General features: G+C 38.2%; 1 protein-coding gene across 2 annotated transcripts in view; it reads left to right on the plus strand.

Annotated features, from left to right (window-relative positions):
- The first annotated feature begins 968 nt into the window (after positions 1–968).
- Positions 969–25338, plus strand: part of BICD1 (BICD cargo adaptor 1) — a 67478-nt gene continuing 43108 nt past the window's right edge. For both annotated transcript variants that reach the window (XM_049625257.1, XM_049625258.1), the window contains exons 1-3: positions 969–1357; positions 9340–9765; positions 22558–23652. In XM_049625257.1, coding sequence (XP_049481214.1) covers positions 1214–1357; positions 9340–9765; positions 22558–23652 — 1665 coding nt within the window. In that variant the 5' untranslated portion in view covers positions 969–1213. The remainder of the gene's footprint in view (positions 1358–9339; positions 9766–22557; positions 23653–25338) is intronic.

Here is a 25338-nt window from a genome sequence, read left to right on the forward strand (position 1 = left end):
CCTAATAGAAGATCAGGGTTATTTTGGTAGGTTTGTTTGTACAAGTCCATTTTGGTGCCCATACTGTCTCTGCTGATAAGAATGTTCTTCTCTTCTGGTACAGGGAGAGCGCCTTTCTCAGGGGCAGTTTCGTGTCCTGCTTTTAGGTAGAAAGGGGGAGGGCAGAGAGAACCCTTCCTGTATCAGCTGTTTCTCAAGGGCCTGCAGCTCAAAATAATCAGTATGCATGCTCTGAACCCTTTAAAATATTATTCTGAGAAAAGCTTCATCACCTTCAACATGTTGTCAAAGAGGGCCATGGCACAAATGAGGTTAAGAACCCTTGATCAGGGGGCACATGGGTGGCTCAGTTAGTTAGGCATCTGACTCTCGCCCAGGTCATGATCTGGCAGTTCACATGTTCAAGCCCCACATCCAGCTCTGTGCTGACAGCTCAGAGCCTGGTTCCTGCTTCATTCAGATTCTGTGTCTCCCTCTCTCTGCCCCTACCCTGCTTGCACTCTGTCTCTCTCTCTCTCCAAACTAAATAAACATAAAAAATAAAAAAAACCTGATCTGGAGGCAAGAAGTTCTGGGAGGGGAAGTGCAAAGGCCTCAAGGCAGGAGCAAGCTGGCAAGTCCAGCATGGTTGGGGGCATGAGGAAAGCTACTGAGACTGCCACGCATGACCAAGGGCTGGACAGAGGCAGGTCAGACCATGTGGCTTATTGGGAAACTTGTGGATGGACAGCCCCCATACTCGGAGGCTGGAAAGTTGGTACTGTATGTGTACTAACCTATAATTTTCTTTTATATTTCATAATATATTGTAGCTGTATTTCTCTTTCAGTATATTAAGCTCCTCATTTTTTTCTCATTCTTTTAAATAATTTTATAATGCCAATTCAGCAGATGCCTGATTCTTTATTTCATTGTTTCCCCGATAGCAAACATATAGGCTATTTCCAGTTCTTTGTGTAAATATATACAGGTTTACTTTTCTCTATGAAAATACTTTTAAAATTGTTTTTTCTATGTAGAATTGCTGAATCTCGTGTATGTGCTTTTAAAGTTTTGTCACATACCACTACATTGCCATTCAAAAGATGGTGGGACTGACTTACATTCTATGAGGTGTTTTTATTATTATCTTTAACCACCAAGTATCTGTACTTTCTAAAACCTAGCATAAGTTTTATATCTATTGTCTGTTCTGTTGTTTCAGAACAATGAGATGGTGGAGCTACAGAGAATACGGATGAAGGATGAAATCCGAGAATACAAATTCCGAGAAGCCCGCCTCCTTCAGGACTACACTGAGCTGGAAGAAGAAAATATCACGTTGCAGAAACTCGTGTCCACGTTAAAGCAGAACCAGGTGAGGTTCAAAAAGTTTTTCAGTTACACTCCAGATAGAGCCACATCTTCTGACCACCAAGGTTAAATCTCTTTATTTCTCAGAAAGGAACTTGTCTGAATTTGCCTTAATCTTCCTACAGTATTTATGTGCTGGTATTTCCTGACCCTCCTCCTGTTTCAGCTAACCTTTAAAAGTCAAACCTAGAAGGATAATTTACAATAAAACTTTGCTGGATAAGAAGCAAAAATCTTAGTTTATCCTGTAGCCCTGTGTTAACTTATTTTAGGTGGAATTGAATTGTATTATAATCAATTTAACCTGACAGCTTCTCATTAAGAGCAATCCCTTCTCTCTCTTTCTGCAGATTGCTTTCAAATCACACAGGGAAAGGGATCATGAAATATAAATGAATAAGAATAAAATTATAAGAAAAAGATAATATCTGATTTTCCTTCAGCTGTAACCTGACCAAAAACATTGCATGTGGATGTTCAAATAATTTTTTTTTTTTTTTTTTTGTAGTGAGGCTTAGTTTAATTGCTTAATTTTCCAGATTGGTTTGCTTGTGGTATGTTACAGTAAGTAACAAAAGTAAGTAACTTAGTAAGTAAACTTAGAGGCCATCCCAGGTATATGCTTCTATTTCTCCTCCCTTCCCAAGCTGATATCTCTATCCAAAACTATTTTGGGGTTTGATAGATAACAAGGGTTGGGAAGGGAAAGAAAGAATCCAGAAGAAAAAAAAAATCCACGTGTTGACACAATTGAAATTTGATTTCTGATCATTGCCACTTCCCCCCAGCTTTGGAGTGTTGGGGAAACAACGTATCTACCAGGGAGCACAGGAGTGGGGGGGGGGGGTTTCAGACCATTAAAAATGGCTACCAGGACATCCCCCTCTGTTTTTACCTCAATCCTTGCAGTTTAAGTACTGACTCCCTGTGTGTGTGTTCTGTTCTGAGGGCTGGTGAGCATCCCAGGTCTCAGTTTGGCTGGGGTCAGTGAGCTCACGTGAAGAAAATCAGTCTGACAAAAAATTTTTAAGTATGTTTCTGAGAAACTTTTAAGAAGGGTATTATTTTGTTGTTTGGTGTTTTGGTCACTGATGAAGAATGCAGAGGACTTGAAGCGAATTTACTTGAAGTGCAGATATTTGAAGTGGCCATTAGCTCCAGTCCTTCTAAACCCTCTTTGCACAGGCAGGAGTGCGGCCAGACAGCCTTGCTGTAGCCTCCCATCACGGCATGTGGTAGACTGATAGACTCGGGAGGTTACTTTAGGCCAGAATTAGGTATTCTTGAAAGTCTGCCAAGGTATCCTGTGAGTATTCATTAACCCAGATGCCGTTGCTGTGGGAATCTGTACTATTAGTCTGGCTGATTACTGTTTATGGCTTATCCATGCCCTTCCACCAGTAATTGAAATATGGAAATCAAATGCTTAACTCAGAAGTTTGAAAAAAGACAAAACAAACAAATGGGAAAATGTACGCATCTCTTCAGTTTTATTTTCTAGATGCAATATGGTAATTTTCCCAATCAAATGTCTAATTAATTAACTTGAAATCATTTTCTGCACAAAGGGCCATTCTGGCTTATTCCCTGACAAATGGATACACTGTAGTGTTGTAAGTCTCTCCCTATTAAGAAAATGCTAGGTTTAGCTTTTTGGTGTTTTTTCCTCCTGTTGGCCTTTATTGCCAGGAGTTAGAATCCATCATAAACTCTCTTCCCAATTAATGCGGTATTAAGTATAATATTTTATGTATACATGCCACAGTTGTTTTTTTTTCCCAAAGAAATGACGGTGCTGGCTTTCAATCTCAAAAGTGGTCTGAATGTTGCTTTGTACTGAAGCTCCCTAAGCAAAGTATACTCCCGCAGCCTGGGTATTGACATTTCTCTGAATAGGTAAGCTAGTAGCATTGTAAAATGCTTAGTTCAGAGAACTAGAAGATTCTTTTTCTTCCTGAGGTTCTATTTCTCTCTTAACTATTTATTATTTTCTAAATAACTCTGGTTTAAATAGCACTTCTTATTCTCTATATAGTTCCTATATATTACTTTGTTTATTTTCTATCCCCCTCAACAATTATATAGCACTTAGTACAGAGCCTGACCCATAGAAGGCATTGAATAGACATCTGTTAAAAGAATGAGTAAATTGTTTCTTTCTTTCTCTTATATTTATTCTTTTCAGCTTAGAAAGGAAATTATAATTTCAGATAATTGTAATTAACCAAACCACATTTTATTGTTTTATTTATTTTATAAATATGAAATATATGGGAACATCAGAGAGTCGACTTTGAAAACTTTAGCTACTTTGCTCTGTGTGCTGATTTGGTTCCGTGTACAAAATAAAATCAGGTCCAGTCTTATAAATATTATTTATACCTCGATATTTTTAAAAAATAAAATATCTGAAAGAAGTATAGGAGCCATGAAGAGAGGTCAAGTGAACTGTCAATTTCCTACCAGAAAAACCCATTGATGAAGCAGAGCTATTTATTAGACCTCTCCCAGTTAGAGACCACCCACCTCGACAGAGCCCCAGTAATGTCTAAAATGGGAGGTTTAGGCAAAGGGTGTTCATAGGATTTTAGGCTCTGGACTGGGTTTTGCATGGTGGGGAGCTGGTTGGGATAGATTGAGTCTATGACATAATGGCTGTCATTTAGGAGGCACAACAAAGCAAGGGTCCTGATGTGGGTCTCATCTTTTAGGAGCAAGTATTTCCCACAAGCAGCCAAGTTTTTTATCCCTCATCTCAGTATTGGTTAACATAGAGTTAACAGAAAAACTTGCCTGGTCCCAGTATTACCTACAGGGCAGGGAATTATGTTAGCTTCAATTTCTAGAGATGTACAGGTTGGGGGGGGGAGAAATAATAAGTTCTCTGTCCCTAATATCTCACATGCTAAGCTAAAGCACTCAATATTGGTTATCTAGCCTTTGAAACCCCTGTTTAAAATTAATAATTCAATCATACTTCTATTATGAAGAACATTTCCTCCAGGGATATATTTCTATATCAAGAAATAATATCATAAGAGACCTAGGGAATGTATTCAATTCAGTTTTATTTCATTTAACCAGTGTTTCAGGAGTATCTTTCAGTGAGGTCATGTACTTTTTTAAGGACAAAAGATATGGTCACTGGCTTAAAGAATTTATAGTCCCAGTAGGGAAGGCAATAATAAACTCGTAGCCATCCACATAATTGCATATTAAAGCTATGTGTTAGATTTGGCAATACAGGGCCGGTGCCGGGAGCCTATCCATCCAGCCTTCCTGATGCCACAGCCCGGGTGGTTGGTGGAAGGGCAACGCACAGTGACCCTCTGAATGGGAAGCTACTGATATCCCTCCTGTTACTCATCTTGGTCATCCCCATGGTCCAGTTGGCACTGATGATTCAAAATAAACCCATGGGGGGCAAACTTGGGGACATTTTCTGGGGATGACCCCCAGGAAAACTGGGAAAAACCATGAGAATCCGAAGACGGATAATGAAACCTTATATCCAGCCGGTGCCACCCCCGCCTGCCCATCCCCTACCTAAAGGAAGGATAGCCCCCTATATTTCCCAGCCAAGGAGGGGGGCAAATGGATTAGAAACTCCAGCAACAAAGGAATGTATCTATGGATACAAGTTACTCCAACTCCTAGGCCCACTTGGCCCCCAGGAGGCATTCCAGAGCATAGCTGGACCTGGTGGGTTAAGGTACAGGATGGTTCATTAGTTCCTAGGTATACATTGTCTCTCTGGGAGCGCATAAGTGTGGGTTCCCAGGGTCCTCTTGGCTCCCTCCCAGCCCCCCAGACCAAAGCGAATACTTTTGTTCCTTATGCTGCAAATGGTTCAAAGGAACAATTAAGAAGTCACGTCCCTGTAAATGTTCCACTTGAGGTGTTGAGAGCTAGATGACCTTTCATGAAAATAGCAAAGCAGATGCCTTATAAACTATAAATAAACGTAGATACATAATGAAAGTAATATGAGGAAATTAATTAATAAGCAAAGGGCAGGAGGGAATGTTACAAAGAAATAACCATGAAGTTCCTTAATGGGTGATTACACAAAGGAACATTTTTAGAATTAGGTAATGCCGAGAAACATAGATGACGCACGCTACAAACAAATTGCTAACAAATATAATGCCACGTTTGCCACAATAAAGCGGCCAGTCTAACACACTGCTGTTGTCTGTGTCCATTTGTCATCTCACGGACGCCATTCATCCTTCGGGAACCCCTGGACCTACTGGGGCTGGACCCCGGCAGGCCAGATTAAGATTTTTAGAGTTCCTAAACTCTGAAAAGATTATGATACTTACCCCCAACCCTCTTGTAGTTAAAAATAAGAAAGTTACTAAGCTGTGAAGTTGCTATAAGAAATTGCACCAAAGTACTGATTTATCTAATATTGACTACTTTGATATCTTTAAAAAATCAAACATCAGTTTTTTAAGTGCCTTCTCATTCCTGTTTCTTGGTGTCTCTCCTTTGCTGGACCTCTCATCGTGTAATGTGGCCTTATGGTAATGGCATCAGAAAAGAGGGATCTGTTTGCCTTTGGAGTTAGGATCAGATTTTTGACATGGGTCTTGAAAGATGAATAGGAGTTTTCCAGATGACGTCCTTTGCTGAGGCAGAGAAACGTGAAACAGCTGGGTAAATATTAGGAGTATTTGAGTGAGAAGTGAGTAGAGTGAGTGAAGCTGCCCAGAGACAAAGAGATCAAGTCTTATACGAAGCGTACCGTCAATTAAATAAGAATTAGAAACTAAAAAAATCTACAGTGTCTTCAAGTATAGCTCAGAAATCAGTAAACTTTTTCAATAAAGGGCCAGGCAGTAAATATGTTAGGTTTTGCAGGCCTAGTATATGTCTAACAGCGTCTCTTCCAACTACTCCACTCTGGTGTTGTAGCATGAAAATGGCCATAGACAAAATAGGTTGAATGTATTCTAATAAAACTTTATTTGTAAAAATAGATGGTGGGCTAGCTTTTGTCCAGAAGTCACAGTAATGTTTGACAGTCCTGGCGTAAGCTATCAGTTTAACAAGGATTACAGAATAAAAGGTCTACAATGCAAACTAGAGAAATGTCTGCATATGTAAAGCTATCATGTAATTTGGGAGCAGTCAGAGGATTGGTTGAAATACTAGGAAAGGTTAGCAAATGATAGGTATCCTGAGTTGTCCAGGGAAGGGAAAAGAGAAGGTCAAGAGGAAGATAACTTTACAGTATATAAGCAGGCCTAGAAGAAACCATGATATAAGGACACAGATTCTGTTATCCCAAGCAATTTCCATGATTTGAGTCTTTTGAATGATTCTGTCATGGACATGTAAAGTTCCAATGATCTTGTATAACGGTGAGTGCTGTTTGTCCAGCATTATCCATTATTCCTTTCTCCCAATGTATTACCCAGTTTTAACTGAGCATAAGGCTACCCAGAGGAAAGATATATTCTTATTCTTTCACCTCCCTTGTAAATAAGTTTCATATGACTAGTATTGCCCAATGGTATATGAGAAGTGATGAGCACCTTTTGGGACATGTGCTTAAAGGGAAGGGGTGAGGGGGCGCCTGGATGGCTCAGTCGGTTGAGAGTCTGACTTCGGCTCATGTCATGATCTCACAGTCCATGAGTTTGAGCCCCACGTCGGGCTCTGTGTTGACAGCTCGGAGCCTGGAGCCTGTTTCAGATTCTGTGTCTCCCTCTCTCTGACCCTCCCCCGTTCATGCTCTGTCTCTCTCTGTCTCAAAAATAAATAAACATTAAAAAAAATTTTTTTTAAAAAAGGGAAGGGGTGTTCCCCTTACTTTGAGCCACTGCTTGAAACATGATCAAGGTGGCATACTGCCTTAGATCATATGGGCCAGAGTAGAAGACAGTGCAATAAGACAGAAGAAGACTGGTTCCTGGATGACCTTATGATGGAGCAGAGAGTCCTATTGGCCCTTGACTGACTACGTCCATAGTGTTACATGAGACAGAGAAACAAACTTCTATCTAGACTAAATCATTCTTACTTAGGTCTCTGTTACATCAGCCAAACCTATATCTGACCTAAACCTATAACAAAAATTGTTATCCTAACCTTTATGAGATAAGCCATTGCACTGAGATTATGTGAAGAATAGGGGTTGGAGGGTGGAATTAAAGATCCCCATCCTTTAATTTTTTTTAGTATTTCTTGGAAGTTTAATATAAACACTAAGATAAATGTAAAGTGAAACACATAGTTTATATTAGTATCTACTATAATGACTTTATTATATTACCTTCCTAGTTTATTTTTTCTTCCACAATAATTTATTCAGCAAACACTTGTTGAAGAGCAGAATTCTGTTGGAACATGATGGAAGAATATTGAATCACTGTGAGGGACGCCTAGGTGCATAACAAGTATTTCCTCCTTCTGAGGAAATTACCTCTGTGGAGGTAAAAGAGTTATTAAATTAAAAAGTGACATGTGAAAGGGGAACCACAAGAGACTAGAGATAGAGAACAAACTGAGGGTTGATGGTGGGGAAGTGGGTAAGAGATGTGCTAGATGGGTAATGGGTACTAAGGAGGGCACTTGTGATGAACACTGGCTGTTGTAAGTGAAGGATCACTGAATTCTACCTCTGAAATCAGTATTGCACTGTATGTTAACTGATGTGGGAAGGAAATGGCAGGTAGAACTAAATTTCCTTATAACCTGCAGCCCACTGACAAATACTTGAGGCAGGCAGAGTAAAATGTTTCTCCAGAAACTCCCTGCTGTCTTAATGCTAATGATTTACTAGAGGGAAAAACTATCTTAGCTTGACAATAGCTAGGCCTCCAGTATCCTGTGAGTCTTCTTTAGCATATGAAAATCTCTTTGGAACCTTCCTCTGGACTTTATCTCCCCCAACTCCCAAATATATGACCAGTCTCTTCACAGGGTCTGGGGCAGCTCTTCCTGCTCATGGGTCCTGTCCCCGTGCTTTAATAAAGTCACCATTTTTGCACCAAAGACATCTCAAGAATTCTTTCTTGGTCGTGGGCTCTGGATCCCACCCTCACCCCAAAAACTTCATTATTAACTAAAATTTAAATTCAAAACAAAAGAAAACAAACAAAGTGGCATGTCGATTTAGAGTAGGGATCTCTTTCACTTGTGGGCATTCATGACCAAGAGAGTGTTTAAGCAGGCTATTTGATTCTAATTCAAAAGAATATTACATTGATAACTATATATATATATATATACATATATATATATATATTTGTTATTAGATAATCAGTACCGCTATTCCAGATTCTATCTGTAAGCACATAAAATTGTTCTTTGTTTTGTTTTACTCTCACACATATTTTCTTGAGATTAAATTCTTATTGTGATGTTTTAGCTAATTTATCTGAGTATAAAAATTTCCTTATCATTAATAATTGAATAAAACAAAATAATAGTGATGATAAAATATTTTCTTGGTTGTAAATATTCTGATAAACTATGTTGTTTGTTTTTTTTAATTCCTGGGGTTTTTTTTTTTTTTTAGGCAAACAATGCCCCCTTTTGGCCATTGGCTCCTATAAAAAGAAATCATAAAAACAGACACCTTTTTCATCTCTGCTAAGAATTGAATTTATATATATAACTTAACATATATATAGATTATATATCATGTTACATATATAAATTATATAATAATAATATGTTATAAATTATATAATTTACATACAAAGAACCTGTCCTGTGTTACCTTAAGAGTATATATACTGTGTACTGAGATTTGAGATTTATTTTGTAAAGAAACAATTTATACTGCGCAGTTTCTTTCTTTTATTTTGTTTTTAGTTAACGTACAGTGTTATATTAGTCTACTTGCTATAATGTATGCCTGAAACTAACATTTTAATTTTTTAAATAATTAGGTCTACTAGAATGGTTAATGGCAGTGTTGTAAGACCCAAATTTTAGTTTTATGAATCTTCTTTGTCATATCTAATTCAGGTTGAATACGAAGGCCTAAAGCATGAGATTAAGCGATTTGAGGAAGAAACCGTGCTGCTCAACAGCCAGCTGGAAGATGCCATCCGGTTGAAAGAGATCGCAGAGCACCAGCTGGAAGAAGCCCTTGAGACCTTAAAAAACGAGAGGGAACAAAAGAACATCCTGCGGAAGGAGCTCTCCCAGTATATCACCCTCAATGACAACCATCTTAGCATCTCTGTCGATGGACTCAAGTTTGCGGAGGATGCGGGTGAACCGAACAATGACGACAAAATGAATGGGCATATCCATGGGCCCCTTGTGAAACTCAATGGAGACTATCGGACTCCCACTTTAAGGAAAGGAGAGTCTCTACACCCCGTTTCTGACTTATTCAGTGAGCTGAACATTTCAGAAATACAGAAGTTAAAGCAGCAACTTATGCAGGTAAAATCTCTTCTGTTACTGTGAACTTATTGCAGGCTGCACGGAGCCTGTTTTGTGATATCTTCTTCTCACATTTTTACTTCTAGCTTATTTTTTGAAATATTGCTTCTTCACCTGGCAACCTTGAAAGTATAGTATTTTAGAAAGACACAACCGAAGAGGTGTTGAAAAGAAATCTCTCATTTAGCTGGCTTTAGGAAATATATCTTAGAGCCACAAAATGGATTATGATCAGGTGTGAAGGGAGAGAAGCCTCTTGATGTGTTTCTAACAGAAGAATTCAAAAGCTTTATATATGAGTGATCTGACTTTTCCACCACAAACAACTGTAGTGTTAAAGAATAACGATACACTTCACAGGAATACTTTAAGGTTGTTTTTTTTTTTTAATTTTTTTTTTAATGTTTATTTATTTCTGAGACAGAGAGAGACAGAGCATGAGTGGGGGAGGGGCAGAGAGCGAGCTAGACACAGAATCAGAAGCAGGCTCCAGACTCTGAGCTGTCAGCACAGAGCTTGACACGGGGCTCAAACTCACAAACTGTCAGATCATGTCCTGAGCCGAAGTCGGTCGCTGAACCGACTGAGCTACCCAGGCACCCCGAAGCTTTTAAAAGACATGAAGGACTTTCAGTCTACAAATTAGCCAGGATATCATATGATTCAAAATACAGAGCAGGTACAAATCTGAAACCAAGGAGTTCTTATTGCAACATGAGCTAGGCCTTAAATTTTTAGCATCTTCAAATTCAAATATCTTGTGAAGAGTCCTGCCTTTTAAGTTTATCTCACTGTGAAATGGCTTTTCTAGTTTAGATACTGCCTCCCTGCCATACCTTAATCTAGTGCTAATGGGAATCTCGTCTGAAGCATGGCACTGCCACCAACACCATCATCTGAGGGCTTCTTTGTAATACACATTCTTGGGCTCCATGCAAATCTTCTGAACCAGGAATCTGGTTCAACAGGCTTGTCAGGTGATTAACTCTTTGGTCTGTTACCCACCCCCTCACCCCCCAAGTTTCTCTGCATACAGCTGGTTAGAGGCCATGAGGACTGTGCAGTCATTTATTTCTATGGTAAACAGGGATTATAATGTTCTGCCTCTACAGAAGTGATGGCTAAAAAGTGAAATTAGCAGAAATAAATAAAAATCTGGAGACCGAGTGAAGTTAATTTTATAGGTTTATTGTTAATATTACATCACGAGTTAACACATTGTGCACTTTACCTGCCCTGTGCTCTTGGCTACTAGCAAAGAATTCGTTTTCACAATGTTTAACTGAAATCAAGAGGGCATGGCCATTGGAAGAAAATGAATATATATAGACTTTTATCTGACTGCAAAGTTCAGTTCTGTATAGGTAATATTTTTTTATGTCTTTTTGCTCAGTTCACACTAATACAACTAGATTGATAGCAAACATATTTTAAATTTGTATGTGACAGATAATATAAGAATTCATGCCCCCAAATTAAATAGAATTAATATAAAATTTTTCTTAAACTATCACGTTGGTGGCTTTAGGATAAAAAGTTAGCATGCTGAGACTTTTGTTTCTTCTTATTAGGGTGGCAGTGTAGATTAGGAAGAGGGGCTTTTCTGCATAAAGCAGCACAACAGTTTTCAACTAGGTCGGCCCTTGGGCTGCAAACTCAAGGCTGCTCTCACATTTAATCCTGTATGTCATCTGAAATAATAGAAAATTCTGAAAGAAATGAGTCATGTAACAAAAAGAATGGTGGAGACAAGTTCTCAGCAAGGGAGCGATTCTGGGTTGGAATGTCATTTGCACTGGGGTGGGATGATTCCTCCTTGTCTGTGACTGGTGAGCTACCAGAGGTTTAGTGTCTCTGGTCCCAACCCGTTAAGTGCTGGTTACATTTCCTCAGGCAACTCGATGATGAAATGCCCCACCCGTTTCAAATGCTCCAAGGGTCAACTGCTAGTTGAGAATCCTCCTATAGAGAGACAGCACTTTACTCTCCCATAAAATGGGGATACAGACTACTACCTTCTCCATTAGAGTGGCGTGGTTTATGAGTTAATGTGTGTAGAGTGCCTCGTAAACACTCCATAATTGTGAACTGTTATTACTACTTCAACTCCATAGTGCCTTGAGCACTCTCTTTAGCTTTTATTAGTATTATTAACTTAGTGTTGGACAGTTGGCTCCGGGAGAGTCATCTCAGAAGGGACTAATGTGCTCATTGGTAAGAATACAGGAAGGTAACAGTGAAGTGTCAGCGTGAGGTCTGAAAAGGGATGTTCATTTAGCAGAAAGTTAGGGAGAGAAAGACTTGGCCAGGTAACCCTTCCCTCAGTACAGCAGACAACAGTGTACCAGGGTTTAATTAATGTTGACAGTTTGTCAAGATATAAAGAGGCACAGGCACAGCCTTTTGTTCCAAAGTTAGCCCTGCATTTAGTTGTGGAAACCAGGCTCAACACAGGAATGGGGGGCTTACAGCTTCCAGTCTCACAGCAACAACACTAACATCTAATTATGGTTTAGACAAAGTCACTGTCTTTTGGTAAGCAACATTTTTTTAAAAAAATTTTTTAATGTTTATTTATTTTTGAGAGAGACAGAGACAGAATGTGAGTAGGTTAGGGGCAGAGAGAGAGACACACACAGAATCCTAAGCAGGCTCCAGGCTCTGAGCTGTCAGCCCAGAGCCTGACATGGGGCTCGAACTCACAAGCTATGAGATCATGACCTGAGCTGAAGTCAGACGCTCAACTGACTGAGCCACCCAGGCGCCCCAAGTAAGCAACATTTTTTAAAAAGCACACTAACTGGGGCGCCTGGGTGGCTCAGTCGGTTAAGCGGCCGATTTCGACTCAGGTCATGATCTCGCAGTCCGTGAGTTCGAGCCCCGCGTCGGGCTCTGTGCTGACAGCTCGGAGCCTGGAGCCTGCTTCCGATTCTGTGTCTCCCTCTCTCTCACCCTCCCCTGTTCATGCTCTGTCTCTCCCTGTCTCAAAAATAAATAAAATGTTAAAAAAAATTTTTTTAAAATGTATTAACTTTTTCTAAGAATGTATTTCATTTAAACTGTTGAGTACAAGTATATCGGAATGTATCTTTTCATGCATAATTTATAATCGGATAGGTTTTCCTTAGCTGTGAATCCCCCTTGGGTTTAATTTGTATAAATAAGCAAATTATAAAAACATTACAGGATACATTACCGAAAAGTAATTGCAGTTGTCTTTGATGTTAATGAGGCTTGAAAATAATATGACAGTTCTGATACACAGCAGTACTCTTAATGCACCTTGCAGCATATCCTGTGTGTCAGCACCACTGTCTGGACATCCCAAGGAGCAAGCAATCAGATGTACTTTACGTGTGACTATCTGAAATGCTTGGAGCCAAATGTGTTGAATGAAATGTTCAGAATGTAGAAAGGTAATATACAGCATATACTATGTATTTTGCGACATCCCTAATGAGATCAGGTGCAGCAGTGAATGATCAAATACTATTAACATTTTTTTTAATGTTTATTTATTTTTGAGACAGAGAGAGACAGAGCACGAACAGGGTAGGGTCAGAGAGAGAGGGAGACACAGAATCGGAAGCAGGCTCCAGGCTCCGAGCTGTCAGCACAGAGCCTGACGCAGGGCTCGAACTCACAGACCGTGAGATCATGACCTGAGCCGAAGTCAGACGCTTAACCGACTGAGCCACCCAGGCGCCCCACTATTAACATTTTTGTAGTGAAACATGTGACTGTTCACTCTAAGAGGAGAAAATGAGGACCAGAAAAAGCCTTTCATCAGGCAGGTGTAATTTTGCTGCTTGAGGAGTCTAGGGCTGTCTGAATATCACTACCCAGTGAGTTATGATACAACTTTTATTTAAAGCCACTTGCAATTTTGAAATTATGGCTGTCGTGGGGCATTACAGCTGCCATACTTACCGTTCAGGCAGTTCTCAGTCTTGTGTACTTCAGCTTCTAACATCAGAATACTTTGGATATCCCAGCTTGTATTTTCATAATTCACTTGTCTCTTAGGATTTCTTTTGGCCAGGGTCCAAAGTACCGCATCTGAGAGAAAGTTGTGCACCTTCAAATTGAACACCTGTGCTTAGTTAATGTTGACAGTTTGTGGAGACATAGAGAGGCACAGGCAGGGATCTAACACCCTGTACCAGGGAATATGTAGCTTTTAAATTATTCTTCCTGAGAATTAAAGAAACCTTTTGTAAACAGCATACCCAGGTCAAAGCCTATTGGCCTATTCTTATCTTACAAGTTTCCATCTATGCATGTTAATTATGTTTTCCCATCTATGGGTATTTATTTGCCTTGGTTCTGAAAAGAAAAAAAATCTGTTTTTGCCTTGGGTATCAGGAATGATGGGTGAGTTGTTTTACTTCTCTGAGACACATCTATAAAAGGAAGGTAATAAATTAGCCCCATCAGTAGTCTCTAGGTCTTTGTTAGAATTAGGGAAAAAAAAAAAAAAAAAAATAGGTCCATTTCTAAAGAGGTCATACTGCCATCTGCTGGGAAATGGCAATAATTAATATGAAAATCTAGGACAACTGCAATTTAAATAGTGTCTCTGACAGTTGTATTGCCCTCAAGACTCGGTTATTTAAAACAGATTAAACAGCTTACCCTTGAACAACATGGTTTGAATTGCATGGGTCCACTTACACACAGATTTTTTTTTGTAAATACAATACAGTACTGTAAAGGTGTCCCTTCCCTGTGATTTTCTTAGTAACTTTTTTTCTCTAGCTTCCTTTATTATAAAAAAAACTAGTGTATAACACAAATAACATATAAAATATGTATTAATTGACTTTATGTTATTGGTAAGGCTTCCAATCAAACAGTGCTGCGTTGTTCAAGGGCCAACTGTAATTGATATTTTCCAGTGCTGGTCAGGTAACTTAATTAGTTTTATTAGAATGAAAATAAGTAGATCCTGTCTGAGGAAACTAAATTTCTTAATCTATTTAAAGGAGTCTCTATGCTTATGCTAATATTTCTGCCTTCAATAAATAGCCTCTGTCTAACGTCACATTGTAGAGAGTTTTCTCCTTGGTCAAACTAAGGGGAAAACTTTTGGATTTTTTTCTTTCAGTATCACACTAGCTATATTTTACATTTAATGTGACAAAACAACAATGTTTCTATGAAACTGAAACTGATATTTTGTTGTATCCTCATGGTTATGAAAGAATAAAGATTCATATTATATTTAATCCACTCTATTAAAAACAATTTTAGTTTTTCCTATAATAATGGTAAGAGGTCAATTTGCTATATGTCCCATAAGAGTTCAGAGCAGTTTATATATATTTGATTAATTGGTTGGTGTTTGCAACAACTGTATGGGGTAGATAGTATTATTATCTTCATTTTACAGATAGGGAAACTGAAGCACAGATGTTTTTGTCACCAAAATCAAATCAAATCAAATATTATATGTGCTTAAAAAGACTTACAGAATATTTATGGGGAGAAATTAATTATAAGAAGATGCTCTGTGTTTTTTAAAACTTAAAGTGACATATACAGTTTCCTAGGACAAAGTTGACAACTCATTAAATGATTACAGACTTTATAATTAAAGATTACCTTTAATATAAGCTTTATAAGCAAATGAATTTCTCAGAAGCCTTACTTTTCCTGCCATATATCAAAACATAAAAGGGCATCTATTATCACAACAGCAAGGGAGTCTATGTCATTTTTTAAGAACTTTCTGGAGATATAATTCACGTAAAATACATCCACCCAGCTAAAGGGTATAATTCATTGTTTTTTAGTGTATTTACAGAGTTGTGCAACCATCACCACGATCAATTTTAGAGTATTTTCATCACACCAAAAATAAACCATGTACTCATTAACCACTCCAGCCCTGAGCAACCACTAATCTATTTTCTGTCTTTATAGATTTGTCTATTCTAGACATTTGATGTACGTGGAATCATACAACAGGTGGCCTTTCATGACTGAGTTTTTCTTTTTTCTTTTTCAATGTTTATTTATTTTAGAGAGAGAGCATGAGCAGGGGAGGTGCAGGAAGGGGGGGGGACAGAGGATCCTAAGTGGGCTCCATGCTGACAGCAGAGCCCAATGCTGGGCTCAAACTCACAAACCATGAGATCATGACCTGAACTGAAGTTGAACCCTCAACAGACTGAGCCACCCAGGCGCCCTATGACTGGCTTTTTCCATTTAGCATAACATGTTTGAGGTTCATGTATGTTATAACATATATTAGTATTTCATTCTCTTTTCTTGGCAAGTAATATTCCATTATTTGGATATACTGCATTCTATTTATCCATTTACCAGTGATGAACATTTGAATTGTTTCCACTTTTTGACTGTTATGAATAATGGCATGAACATTTATGTACAAGTTTTTGTGTGCACATATGTTTTAATTCTCTCCAGTATATGCTTAGGAATGGAATTGCGTGGTCCTTTGGCAACTCTGTTCCTCCAGTTGATATTTCACTAGATTGAACTTTTTCATAGTTCTTGTTTGTCAGGGAACAGATATGCATTGCCAGAATAGTTTTACTTCAAGCAGAGAAGAATAAATTATTTATTTCTGATTTCTATTTGTGTATGTCAGTCCTAGGTATACCATTACAAGAATCACACTATCCATTCAAATTGAGAGTCAGTTGACCAGGATAAAGACTTTATGAAAATGAATAGCATATAGGGGTACCTGGGTGGCTCAGTCTGTTAAGCATCCAACTTCGGCTCAGGTCCTGATATCACAGTTTGTGGGTTCAAGCTTTGTGTTAGACTCTGTGCTGACAGCTTGGAGCTTGGAGCCTGCTTTGGATTCTGTGTCCCCCTCTCTCTCTGCCCTTCCCCTGCTCACACGTTCTCTCTCTCTCTCTCTCTCTCTCTCTCTCAAGAAGGAAGAAAAGAAAGAAAGAGAAAGAAAATTAATGGCATATAAGCAGCTTTGATTTCTTTTCTTATAAAAGTCCTTTGAATGTGCAAATTCTGACTATCTTTTCTTTTGTTCTTCCACAAAAGAGCTATCAGTACTCAATACATATAAATGTGTTCATTTAAAAGATAAACATACAGTGAAATTTAAAAAATTTCTATGGGAGGGACACGTGGCTCAGTCAGTCAGTAAAGGATGCAACTCTTGATCTCAGGGTCATGGGTTTGAGTCCCACATTAGTGGTAGAGATTACTTAAAAAAATTTTTATGGGACATAATGACAATAATAATAATAGTTAACATATATGGTATACTTATACTGGATTAAAGAGTTCACAAATTCTGCATTCAAGTTTTCTGGCAAAACAACCCGCCCTACCATAAAAAATAAAATACTCAGTTCCAGATAGAAGATGAAGATTATAGAAGATGAAGATTTTAGTCACTATGGAAGATGCTAATTAACAGAGCAAGTCTCCCTTGGATAAGTTCTTCACCAATAGAGATTAAAATAGTACCCTTAAAATGAATAGTAATTTTAATCTTTGAAATGCTTTACATGTCTTAGTTTGTGCACTGCTTCTGAAATCCAAATATAATTTAAGGTACTCTAAACCTCAATAGCTAAGCGAAAATATCATGCTGAAGTTGTATAAAATTATCCACAATTTAGTTATCATTGGAGGGGGAACAGACCAACCATAACTGTCTGGAAAAAATGTGTGTGTGTGTGTGTGTGTGTGTGTGTGTGTGTGCGCGTGTGTGTAAATTTTGATATCATTCTCTGTTCAAGTGATTCCACCAGAAATATACTGAGTGTGATAATTAATACTGTATGTGGAAAATACAGACATGAAAGAGACAATGTCCTATTTGATATTTTCTGGAGAGACTATCATGAAGAACCTGACAGATTTACCTTGTAGCCTTAGAAAATGCAGGGGCGCCTGGGTGGCGCAGTCGGTTAAGCGTCCGACTTCAGCCAGGTCACGATCTCGCGGTCCGTGAGTTCGAGCCCCGCGTCAGGCTCTGGGCTGATGGCTCGGAGCCTGAAGCCTGTTTCCGATTCTGTGTCTCCCTCTCTCTCTGCCCCTCCCCCGTTCATGCTCTGTCTCTCTCTGTCCCAAAAATAAAATTAAAAACGTTGAAAAAAAAAAATTTAAAAAAAGAAAATGTTATTTGTAAATCAGAATTGGCAGAGTACAGATTGAAATTCTCCTAATGGTATCACCTCATTTATTATAACACTGTTTACTCTAAAAACAAGGTTGAGACATATTTAGTGCCTTTTGTTCTGGTCCAATTTTTATTTTATTCAAAGGCTTTTTGGAAACAGCTTTGTCTGTTGTAATCATATATACTAATCAAATGATGTTTAGGTTTTTCAGAGTAAATACACTTAGTTTTCAAGAGAAAAAAAATTCCTAAAATAATACATTTTCATTGATATTATCTACAATATCAATAATAGAATATTTAGAAGATTTTCTGTCTCCCTTATCAAAAATTCAACTGACTTGGCTTTTCATCAAGTACATTACATAATTACCTGCATTTTTCATTTAAAATTATTGCCCAATAGTCTGGATAAGTCCATTCATCTTCGGCTATAGTGATACAGTTTGTTATATCTAATGAAACCCAACCAGGAGGATTTGTATTGAAATATGTCTTGACTTTGAAATGAAATAGTTGCTTTTGCAAATACAGATACAAATCTGTGAAACAAAGGCATTTGCCGTGTAGAAATATTTTGGTCATGGGAATGACCAGTTACCCAAATGTTAACAATGGCTAACATTAGAATACCTGGAGCATTAAATTCACTATCGTACTCAATCATCCTTTTGTAAGTTAAGAAACTTGCCCAGAGTCATAGAGTTAGGTAAATGTTGGTGCCAAGATTAGAGTCGAATTCTCTGATACTACAGCCTAGTTGGGTTTTTTTTTTTTAACCTGTAATACTATTCTTTTGGAATATTTTGGTTTCTATAGCCATAATATGTACCTTGTGGATTGTGTTCCAGATACGGGCAAGCACTATGTCATAAAATCAAAGCTATGACTTAGAAGGCTCCAATAATAAGATAACATAACTGTATTTTTAATTCTAATTTCATGACTGTACTATACATTTGATCTTAAACAAAAGGCCGAGAAACGATGAGTGTACTATACAGGCAGTCCTTGTTTTGCATGATATTGATGGGTCATAAATGATTGTGTAAACTGAAACCATGCAAAACAAACTCATAATTAATGGAGAAAATTCAATTGTACTATGATCTTTTTTCTTTCTCTCTCTCTTTTTTGTTTTGAAGTAAGGTCTATGCTCAATGTGGGGCTTGAACTCATGACTCCAAGATCAAGAGTCGCATGCTCTACCAACTGAGCCAGCCAGGTGCTCTTTGTTTTGCGATCTTTAAAAATTTTTTATCAGAACATTCAAAACTCCCTTATTGTTGGTTATAAATATATAAAGAATTGAAAAAATAGTAAAACTACTTAGTACACTGTAATCCAGAAATTAGAAACATATTTAAAGTTTTCCTTGTAAAAAACTTATCTTTGAGATAAAAATTTAACCCTCCCCAAAATAAACTAGGGAAATTAAATTTATGTTTTATAGAATATTAAAGATATCCAAGCTTTTGAAACAGAAATTCGAACTGTGCCTCCTCCCCACCAAACACTTATCAAGAATAGTTTGATCTTGCCACCCTCTCATCACATAATTTATTATCGGAACAAGAATCTTTTCTATGCCTTGTTAAATTGTCATACTCATAAGTTTGGATCAGCTTTCAACATTCTATCCTTTGCACTTTCAGTGTCTGAAAATATCTCTGAGAGTGCCTTTAGTGTGCCCATGTCATTTCCTCTAGAACCTTTTAATCCTTTTTGTAACAACTATTCTTTTGATTTATATCGATACCTCTCCATCACCAAATTGCCTTGGCTGCATATCTAAATTCCTTGAAATGGCATCAGGGTCAATATTCGCAAATTCAACCGTTTCTCCTGTAACTCCATTTATGTTTAATTCAGATTTCACTTCCAATGTGTCTCTCTTTGTTTCTTTGCTGCTTGTTCATTCCCTCCTTCCTTTTCTTTTTGTTTTTTCACTTTCCCTCCCTCCCTTTCTTCCTTTCTTTTCTTTCTTTCCATCTCTCTCCCTCCCTCCCTTCTTTTCTTTTCCTTTCTTCTCTTTCCTTTCTCTTCTTTCTTTCTTTCTTTCTTTCTTTCTTTCTTTCTTTCCCAATGCCCTCTTTGGACTATTTTTGTGAAACATCATGTGGGTTTATCACTGGAAGACGGTGAGACAACACAACTACACTTTGCTGTCTGTGAATGAACTGAATAACAGATATGCAGTGACCAATCACTGAAAGACTTTGGAAGAAGTAATGTAATTGTTCACTGGTCATGATGTTATTATGTAATGATTTTGTATATTGAAGCAGCAAAGTTTATACCTTACACATTGTTCACAGTTGATGTACCAGTCATCAAAATTCAAACTGTGTTTTGGGGGACTGGTGTTTTAACTAACGATGGTCACTGAAATTAATACATATTAGAACCTTAAGTGAAGACTCTCTATATATAATAATATGAAGGATATCAAGTATCACAAAGAATCATAAAAATATTACTCTACTGTATTACAAATTTATAGATAGCTATGGATCTCCTAAAATAATATGCTGATATAATATTAATTATAGTTTAATAATTGATATTATCATGTTATTATAATAATAATTTTATTTAACCCCTAGGAATTTAGAAGTTTGGAGGGATATAATGTATGATTCAGGAAAATTTTAAAGTTCAAATTGATAAATTACTTTAGTTATAAAAATATTCAACATCAAGCTGTTATCTTTAAATAATATTTAAATATTTAAATAATAATATCAATATATTAGTAATATCAATATATTGATACTGTATTTATAGAATATATTATATTATGTATTATATTATTATGTTATATATTAGTATAATATCAAATATTAACAATATCAATATTTGCTTATTAAAAACACATTTATGTCATAATCACGTAAAAACTTTTAATTCATAATGATTACCTGAATGGAGGGAAGAAAATGTTCTTTTAAATATATATATTTAACACAAATATGTATTTAAATATATATATACTTTTTGTTTTTTAATTTTTTAGTGTTTATTCATGTTTGAGAGACACAGAGAGACATGACGCGTGAGGGGGGGGATAGAGAGAGAGAGGGAGACACAGAATCTGAAGCAGGCTCCAGGTTCTGAGCTGTCAGCACAGAGCCCAACATGGGACTAGAACTCACAAACCATGAGATCATGACCTGAGCTGAAGTCAGATGCTCAACCGACTGAGCTACCCAGGTGCCCTATATACTTTTAATATTTATTTGTTTTGAGAGAGAAAGAGAGCAGGGGGAGGGACAGAGACAGACGGAGAGAGAGAATCCAAATCAGGCTCCATGCTCAGCACAGAGGCTGATGTACGGCTTGAACCCACAAACTGTGAGATCATGACCTGAGCTGAAAGCAAGAGTTAGATGCTTAATTGACTGAGCCAGTGAGGCACCCCCAGGAAATGCTTTTTAAAATTCTCCAATTATAGGGGTGCTTGGGTGGCTCAGTTGGCTAAGCATCTGCCTCTTGGTCTCAGCTCAGGTTTCTGGAGTTCGAACCCCACATTGTGCTGTGCTGCTGACAGTATGGAGCCTGCTTCAGATTCTCTCTCCCTCGTTCTCTGCCACTCCACCCCTCTCAAAACAAATAAATAAACTTAAAAAATTCTCCTATTATAATTTCTTATAAACTTATGCTTTTTAAAAAAAAATTAACGTTTATTTATTTTTGAGACAGAGGGAGACAAAGAGAGCACGAGTGGGGGAGGGGCAGAAAGAGAGGGAGACACAGAATCTGAAGCAGGCTCCAGGCCACAAGCTGTCAGCACAAAGCCCAACATGGGGCTTGAACTCATGAACTATGAGATCATGACCTGAGCACAAGTTGGATGCTTAACCGATTGTGCCACTTGGGTGCCTTTTTATAAACTTATGTTTAATGAGACAGTATTTTACATTGATATTAGAATTTTTTTAATATACAATAATACTACCTATGTAATAACAAAACTGTCATGTTAATCAAATATATTGCTAATTTTTAAAATTCCTGTTTGGACTGAAGGAATTGAAATGGTTTATAAATTGTTCTTTTAACCCTAAAACTCTATGTTTTTATATTAAAATCTATCAAATTTTGAGCATGTCTGTTTTGGAGATCAAATGCTTATTTTTTATTTTAAGGGGATGGTTAGTGTTCCCAGCATTATTTAGTAAGTTAAAGCCTTAGGTGTTAAATCTGATTTTTGGTTGAGCTCTCAGAAGGAAAGGATGATTCATAGGCGCCTTGAGACAGTCACTTATCCCACATGAACTTAGGAGCATATATTCTCCAAGGCTCTGAGAATAAAGACAGTGCTAAGTACCATCTCTTGAAGTCATGTTGTGTTTTCTGCAAGATGTTAAGATAAAAATAAGATTGTTTGGATAACATTCAGGTTTCATGAGTGTATGTGTATAATGCATGAGAATTTGGATGAGTAAATATGCATAGCATAATTCTTTTTAAATGATGTACTTTTAGACTGATTGACTTACCAGAACTGCTGAAATAAGAAAACACTCCAATTTAATTTGCAATAATGGAGACATTGGCTCTGCTGCAGTTATTTTAAATGTATACATGCCTGACTGTGAATGGATCAAGTGCGTCATTGGCATTGCATTGAAATCATTCAGACACTTTTTTTTTTGCCATCACAGGTAGAGCGGGAAAAGGCCATTCTTCTGGCCAATCTCCAGGAGTCACAGACGCAGCTGGAACACACCAAGGGGGCGCTGACAGAGCAGCACGAACGGGTGCACCGGCTAACAGAACACGTTAATGCCATGAGAGGCCTACAGAGCAGCAAAGAACTCAAGGCTGAGCTGGATGGGGAGAAGGGCCGGGACTCAGCGGAGGAGGCCCATGACTATGAGGTGGACATCAATGGCTTAGAGATCCTTGAATGCAAGTATAGGGTGGCAGTAACTGAGGTGATTGATTTGAAAGCTGAAATTAAGGCCTTAAAGGAGAAATATAATAAATCTGTAGAAAACTATACTGATGAGAAAGCCAAGTATGAGAGTAAGATCCAAATGTATGATGAGCAGGTTACAAGTCTTGAAAAGACCACCAAGGAGAGTGGAGAGAAGATGGCCCACATGGAGAAGGAGTTGCAAAAGATGACCAGCATAGCTAACGAAAATCACAATACCCTTAATACAGCCCAGGATGAGCTGGTGACATTTAGTGAGGAGCTAGCCCAGCTTTACCACCATGTATGTCTGTGTAATAACGAAACCCCCAACAGGGTCATGCTGGACTACTATAGGCAAAGCAGAGTCACTCGTAGTGGCAGCCTGAAAGGGCCTGATGATCCCAGGGGACTTTTGTCTCCACGATTAGCCAGGCGGGGTGTGTCATCCCCAGTAGAAACAAGGACCTCATCTGAACCAGTTTCAAAAGAAAACACAGAGGCCAGCAAAGAACCAAGTCCAACCAAGACCCCCACAATCTCTCCTGTTATTACTGCCCCACCATCATCTCCAGTATTGGATACAAGTGACATCCGCAAAGAGCCAATGAATATCTACAACCTTAATGCCATAATTCGGGACCAAATCAAACATCTGCAGAAAGCTGTGGACCGGTCCTTGCAACTGTCTCGTCAAAGAGCAGCAGCACGGGAGCTGGCCCCCATGATTGATAAAGACAAGGAAGCCTTAATGGAAGAGATCCTCAAGCTCAAGTCCCTGCTGAGCACCAAACGGGAGCAGATTGCCACACTGAGAGCAGTACTGAAAGCCAACAAACAGGTGATCTCATTCTACTGACAACACATGCTAGCCAACGCTTTCTTAACTAGTTAATTCTTTAATGGTTTTAGTGTTCGTTATCATCAGGGTGAGAGTTCAGATTCCTGGTCAGCAGAGTAATAAATCAAACTACGTCTCAGTGCCAGATCAGAATGTAATAATTATTTTTCAGTGAGTGAGTAGATGATACAGGAGAGTAGCTATGCCCCTCTAGGGGAGGTCGAGGTGAGGAAGTTAAAGCAGGATCCAAGAGGAAGATCTAGTTGCAGATGTAGAAAGGCAATTCAGGCAGTACTTAGCTGGAGTCCAGCAGTCACTGAGTGTGGAAACAGGAGATCGAGGGGGATTGAATGGGCTGGCATGGCAGCATATACCAGGGAGACACTCTGGCAAGCCCCAGAGCAAGCAGTGGGGAGCCCTCTAGAGAGAGATATAGAATGTCTACGAGCTCTGCCAGTGACCACGTATCTGAAATTTAGGTTCAGTTGCGATGTTAATTCATCACCTAGCTTAAGCTGTGGAAACTTTTTCCTAAGCATAGATCTTGTCCTTCTGGAATAAGCAGGAATGCTACAACATGACCCTACCAGACTAATTCCTAGATCTTCTCTGTGACTGAATTTGTTTTCCACCCTTGAGCTTTACCGGGGTGAGAATGCTGTGAAATATAGATGGGAAAATATTTTTAACCTCTGTTTAGTTTCTCTGGAACATAAACCTTAAAAGATACATTTGAGAAGGGTGCTGATAAAGGGTGTTGATAAAGGGAAAGCATCAAATGCCTTCTTGCAAATGTAAGCAGTGCTGGTGTTGAGGGGTGACAGTTAATTTCAGATGCAATGCTCCTTCTCCTTTTACCCTTACATGAGGGAAGCCACACCAATATTGTGTCATCCACAGTACAGTTTTCTAGCGTCTTTGTCTTTAGTTCCCATAAATCCCCTGATATAATTGGGAGGTCTGTCCCACAAGCAGTAATTTCTTTGCACTGTAAACATGTTTTATATAAATCTAAGGACAAATTAGGACCTTCTTTTGTGCCATCACTTCAAGGAAATAGAAGAGATTAGGATGAATAAAGAATTTGCGAGAGATCTGACTCCAATTTGAGGTCAGAATGAAAGAATTTGTGGGGCGCCTGGGTGGCTCAGTTGGTTAAGTGTCCGACTCATGGTTTTAGCTCAGGTCATGATCTCATGGTTTCTGAGTTCGAGACCCTGTCAGTGCAGAACCTGCTTGGGATTCTCTCTCTGTCCCTCTCTCTCTGCCTTTCCCCTGCTCTCTCTCTCTCTCAAAAATAAATAAGTAAAAACTTAAAAAAAAATAATTTGCTACCATAAACTACTACAATCCAAAGACCCAGTTATTTAGAGTAATCATAAAAAACCAATACCATATCACTAAAAACCACATTAGATAAGGCTTAGACAACCTTTATCAAGGACCTAATATCCTGGGCATTCTTGCTCAAGCCACTCAAATAGCATCTCTGACTTCTTCCTGAAGGTTGAATATGAACAACCTAGAAATCTAGATCTATAAGTGACAAGACACTTAAATGATGCAGAAGTATAGATAGGCATGGTTGATAAGCCATGAAAGACTAATTTGTGAATGAGCATTCATTGATTACATAGTTCAAGGCAGGTGGTAGATAAGGATGCCAATTAAGTGACCAAGTAATCT

Source organism: Panthera uncia, chromosome B4 (assembly GCF_023721935.1).
Source record: "Panthera uncia isolate 11264 chromosome B4, Puncia_PCG_1.0, whole genome shotgun sequence".
Lineage (NCBI taxonomy): Eukaryota > Metazoa > Chordata > Mammalia > Carnivora > Felidae > Panthera > Panthera uncia.